General features: G+C 38.8%; 1 protein-coding gene across 4 annotated transcripts in view; it reads right to left on the bottom strand.

Annotated features, from left to right (window-relative positions):
* LOC116695539 (tumor necrosis factor alpha-induced protein 2) overlaps positions 1 to 5,821 on the bottom strand; it is a 32,289-nt gene that overhangs the window by 7,696 nt on the left and 18,772 nt on the right. For all 4 annotated transcript variants that reach the window (XM_032525858.1, XM_032525857.1, XM_032525856.1 and 1 more), the window contains exons 2-4: positions 5,331 to 5,537; positions 2,763 to 3,399; positions 674 to 785 (exon numbers count right to left, since the gene is read on the bottom strand). In XM_032525858.1, the coding sequence (XP_032381749.1) occupies positions 674 to 785; positions 2,763 to 3,399; positions 5,331 to 5,490 (909 nt within the window). In that variant the 5' untranslated portion in view covers positions 5,491 to 5,537. The remainder of the gene's footprint in view (positions 1 to 673; positions 786 to 2,762; positions 3,400 to 5,330; positions 5,538 to 5,821) is intronic.

Genomic DNA, 5,821 nt, shown 5'->3' with positions numbered 1-5,821 from the left:
CCCCCCCCAATTCTCTGGAGAGCATGAACAATCTCAGTAATCTACCCTTTAGATTTCTTGTTTATACTTGATAAATATGACATGGTGCTGTTGATTCATTTCAATTCAATGTTGTTTATAGTATCAATTCCTAACAAGAGTTATCTCGAAACACTTTACAGATAGAGTGGGTCTAGGCCACACTCTATAATTTACAAGGACCCCACAATTCTAGTAGTTCCCTCCAGAGCAAGAGATTAAGTCCGGAGACCCCCCACAAAAAAAAACCCCATTAGGATTCATCAACTGGGGACCATGAATATCCACAACTTCCAAACTAGACCAAAACACTAAATAGAGGCTAAGTAAAAGGTTGAGTAAAGCTGCCTAACCCAGCCAACCGAAAATGAAGAAACAGCCAAACATAAGTAAGATCTACACTGTAAACCTTTGATGTAAATTTAACGCTAAAATCTCACAGTGTCTGACTGTTTTAATGTTATACAGGATCATACTGTAAGTGGCAATGCATTCTGGGAGAATGTTGCAGATTACAGGTTTTTACTGTTATCGCAGTGCAGAGTAGTTTCAAAATACAGCATGCTTACTGTAAATAAACAGTAGTTTACTGGCAAAGTGAAAGGTTTTACAGTGTAACTGAAATAACTCAAATTAAGCAGGCCGCTTGAGTTACCTGCTGTTTGGTCAGGTATTGCTCCTCCAGGTTTTTCAACAAGTCGTTAGGCAGCAGTTTTCCCAGCGCTTCAACATCGATTTCACTGGCCAGCTCCGGCTTTTGAAGGAGTCTGACACAGAAAGCAGATATCACAACTTTCATTAGATAACCATGAGAATTTTGCACACTTTTAGATGTCAGAAAGTCATGATAACAGATACTTGTACATTGTTTTATTGCACATCATCTGATTTTCATCGATGCCTTCTCTTCTACTTCAGTTTCAAAAGTTCAAAACAAGAACTTGTAGCAACTTTTTGTTAATAAAGGATGTGTGACAAACTGGTTTGTGAACATCAGGGTGTGAATGGGTAAAAATGACTCGAAGCAAACTGTAAAACCAAACTCAATTTGTGAGTTTTTTGCCTTCTGGGTTATTTTGTAATGCAGTGTGCGTGCAGAGCAGAGGATGTGTGCCACTCCTGCAAAGGTTTTCTACACTGTTACGCAACTTTAAGACAAGCTGCTTTGTTTCGCAATCAACAGTCGAGGGTGGATCTGGTGCTTCTTCAGTCATTTCACTAATTTCACACAATCACAAAGGACAGATTTAGATAAGAGATGATGAGATGATTAAATAAACTATTACAACTACACAGTGAGAAATTCATAATATTTTGAAAATGTGTGCATTTCTGCACAACATCATATTGTCTCCAGCAGGCGTTCAGCACAAGACAACATGTCTAATTTAACCCTGACTGTTTGGCTTGTGACCTCTTAAAACTAATCCCTGTCGACTTGGAACCCCTTGGTTACCAAAGAGTAGAGGAAAAGTCAGTAAAAAAGAAGTTCTACAGAATGAACTATGAAGGTGATTAACAGTGTTGCTATATTTGTCTGCAGGGACAAAGAGTTCATCCTCTGGAAATCATGAATGGGCTAAGTATATTTCATGGTAATCCAAGTAGAAGAACAAAGTCTAACATGGAAATACTCAAGGAAAGTACAAGTGTTGCAAAACTAAAACTAAGGCTGTGTCTCAAACCACCTACATGCACACTTCAAACACTTAGTTTTAAGTATATAGTGTTGATAATACAAAACAAACCCCCTAAAAATTGTCAAAAAGTTCAGTGTGGAACAACAGGACCCTATTCTACTAAAACACACTAAACGGGCACCATCTTGACTACAAAGCGAACCCTCGTCCGGCAACTGATTGGACGTATGCGTCGCGTGGGTCTGGCTGCTTGAGAATTTCATACAATACAATCTTGTATTTTACAAAAATAGTTCACCAAAACGTGTTTCTGAAAACATTTTAAGCGAGAAATGGGACAAACAGTTTTAGATCGACAAAGGTCAGATTTTGAGAGGCGGCGAGCCGAGCCGGCCGCTCCTCATTTGCATACAGGAAAGGGGGCTGGAAAATCCCGTTCACATGTGTTGCATTCGTCACGTTCATCCCGCTCGTCATTTCTGGTAAGTATTTTAATATTTGTGTTCATTTTAGGACAATAATAACCATCGAAAGTGGGCATTGAAGTGTACTGTTGGAAGTATGCAGAGATACACCCTAAGACTCTTTAAGTAAACGTACTTGGTTACATTCCACCACTGGAATGTACTTGTAATCTGTAAAATAGTTGTTGAGACAGAGGATGGACTTTGTTGAATCCTTAAAAAAATTATAATTCTAATAGAATCCTTTTTTTGGGAATCATTTGGAAAATCTGGTTCAGAATCTGATCATCGGTTCAAAATGTAACACAAAGTAAGTACGTTTTGGTTTCCATAAAGACCACTACACTTTCAGGCGCTTGTTGTGTTGCAACCATGGAAAAAACTGGTAAAACTGTAAATCACCATTGAATAAAAATAAAATGTTCCTTTTTATCATCTCATCTGTTAAAAATACATCAACTTCTCAAAAGAATTTGAATCGAGACCGGAAATGAACCAGAATCTAAAGGAGGAATCGAAATTGGCATCAGAGTTGTTCATCAAACCTACTACCAGGACAAAAACACACCAAAATATTAATAGAATGGGCCCAGAAATAAATGTAGGCCTTCTTCAAACATAAACTGAAGTCATGACTTACTGTGGGTAAAACTCGTTAACCCAGCGCAGGAGGACAGTGCAGTCCTTGTCCCCCAGACCATAGTCTGCGATCGTCCTGAGTCTGGCGCTGAAGGCTTGGTGGTACAAGCTGGCGTAAAAATGGCTGATGTTCCACTCGGGGGGGTAGCAACCCTTGACCACGTCCACCACAGACAGAAGGTCCTCCTTCAGTTGCCGGCCCATGCTGCAGATGTCCGCCTGAATAGCAGACATGTTCCCCTGGTCATCAAGGGGCGTCATAGGGTTTTCTAAGCGCTCCTTCACCAGGCTGCGAAGTGTGGAGTTGTGGAGTTTCCTCCATTCACCGGGCCTCCAGTCTGGAGGGGTCCGAGACCTCTGAGTCCACCGTTGGTCCTGGTCCTCCTCCTGGTTCACGGCCTTCACCGCAGACGTCAGAGCCTCCAAATTGACCTCCCCCAGGCTGAGAGATAGATTCTGTAGTACAAGTTCTTTTAGGGCCTGGTGGTCTGCAGCAAGCTTGTTTACTTCTTCCTCGTGATGCGTAAGCGTCTCTTTCTCGTTTATCTCCCCAAACAGACGCTCCTCTCTCTCTATCAGCAGCTCACCGGCCTCATAAAAGAGTTGGGCCTCAAGTCTCTGCTCAAAAGTGAGGGTCGCTGAAGGAGAAAAGTTACAGATGTTGTTTAGCATAAAATAATGGATAAAAGAAATACAGATTATATTTAAGGCTGCAGCTAATGATTATTTGCTCTTAAAGACTAATCTGCTAGGTACTATCTTGCCTAATCGTTTCATCACACTTTCATAGTTTACAACAACCCAATGTGCCATCTTCAACTATCAAATGTTTGGCTTTTTTCTCTTGATAAACACTCAAATGATTAATCCATTGTCAAAATAACCATTTACATTGTCACAAAACTCATACTTAGGTGTGAGCCTTTCAGCGTCTTTACCATATCTCTGGGCTGAAAGTACCGTACTTTTATTTCTTCTTGTTTTTATTTGTTTCTATGGGGAATTGATACGATGGTCTTCAGTATGTGTGACGAGATAAATCCTGCAGCTACTTGTAACCATAGACCGTATATTAACAGTCTATACTTGTTCTAACCATAGACTGTATATTAACAGTCTATGTTTGTAACCATAGACTGTATATTAACAGTCTTGTGTTCTTTGCTGTACCAACACCATAGCGGAGTTGTATCAACTTCAATCACTGCCGCCCCCCTATCCTCGTGAACCATAGAACGGTTTTTTATCTACACCAGTCCATCTTATTCCACCTTGTAATACCATAGGATGCTCTATACTTGTTCTAACCATAGACTGTATATTAACTGTCTATGCTTGTTCTAACCATAGACTGTATATTAACTGTCTATGCTTGTAACCATAGACTGTACATTAACAGTTTGTTACCATAGACTGTATATTAACAGTCTATGTTTGTAACCATAGACTGTATATTAACAGTCAATGCTTGTAACCATAGACTGTATATTAACAGTCTATGCTTGTAACCATAGACCATATATTAACAGTCTATGTTTGTAACCATAGACTGTATATTAACAGTCTATACTTGTAACCATAGACCGTATATTGACAGTCTATGCTTGTAACCCTAGACTGTATATTAACAGTCTATGCTTGTAACCATAGACTGTATATTAACAGTCTATACTTGTAACCATAGACTGTATATTAACAGTCTATACTTGTAACCATAGACCGTATATTGACAGTCTATGTTTGTAACCATAGACTGTATATTAACAGTCTATGCTTGTAACCATAGAATGTATATAACAGTTATGATTGTAACAATGACTGTTATTAAAGTCTATGCTGTAACCATAGACCGTATATTAACAGTCTATACTTGTAACCATAGACTGTATATTAACAGTCTATGCTTGTAACCATAGACTGTATATTAACAGTCTATACTTGTAACCATAGACTGTATATTAACAGTCTATGTGTAACCATAGGATGATTTAACAGTCTATGCTGTAACATAGAAGTATATAAAAGTCTACTAATGTAACATAGACTGTATATTAACAGTCTATACTTGTAACCATAGACCGTATATTAACAGTCTATACTTGTAACCATAAACTGTATATTAACATATTAACGTTAAATAACATTCGACCACCGTGTATTCCTGTAATATTCCCTCAATAATCGTATCTTCAACACCAAATAACTTAACCGATTTTAGTTGACAGCCACAGCTTACTAACGTTCAATAAACAGTACGAATACATTATTAATTATTCATAGGACAAAGCCTATCTCAAATTCAAGAAAACGCAACAGTACAGTGACGTTTTTTGAGTAACGTTAACGTTAAATTACATTCTACCAGCGGGTATTCCCGTTATATTGCTGCAATAATCGTATCTTCAACACCATTAGACTATAACCGACTTTAGTTGACAGCCATAGCTTACTAACGTGAACGTTATCTCGGTTCCTAAAACACGTTGCTGTGCAGTCCCATTAAACCAAGCTAGCTTAAAACAAAGTATCATTATGGTGAGGTTAGCCTTTTGAATGAGACTTAACTGACCGATTTGGGGCGTCTCATGACCGGGTGAGCTCTGTCCATCAGTCATGGAAGGGTTTTGGACACCGGCCTGAGCTCTGGGGACTCTCCCGAAGGTAAACCATCTTCCATCCGGGAGAATATTGATGAGCCTGAGTCCGTCTGTGACTGTCTCGGCCGGCATGGTTGTAGAGCTGAGACGGGTCCGACTGCCTGGACGCCCTGGGATGTCTATTGGAGACAAAAAACCAAATAACTTTAAAAAGGAGTTCAATGTGTCACTTGGCTATTTTTTTTAATGTCAATTAGATGCGAATTGTCAACGTCTGTCTTTGCCTTTTCAATTATAACGGTATTTGTTTTATATTTTATAATAGTTTAAAAGTTAGCTAGCTAAACACTAACGCCTTCTAACACTTGCTTCCTGTGTCATTTCCAAAATAAAAGTATAAGGAACAGGTTTTTTGAGAATGGTATCAAAGAATAATCAATCAATCAATCAATCAATCAATCAA

Source organism: Etheostoma spectabile, chromosome 9 (assembly GCF_008692095.1).
Source record: "Etheostoma spectabile isolate EspeVRDwgs_2016 chromosome 9, UIUC_Espe_1.0, whole genome shotgun sequence".
Classification (NCBI taxonomy): Eukaryota; Metazoa; Chordata; class Actinopteri; order Perciformes; family Percidae; genus Etheostoma; species Etheostoma spectabile.
Note: the sequence above shows the minus strand (reverse complement) of the source record. Positions and strands in the feature narration are given on the sequence as shown.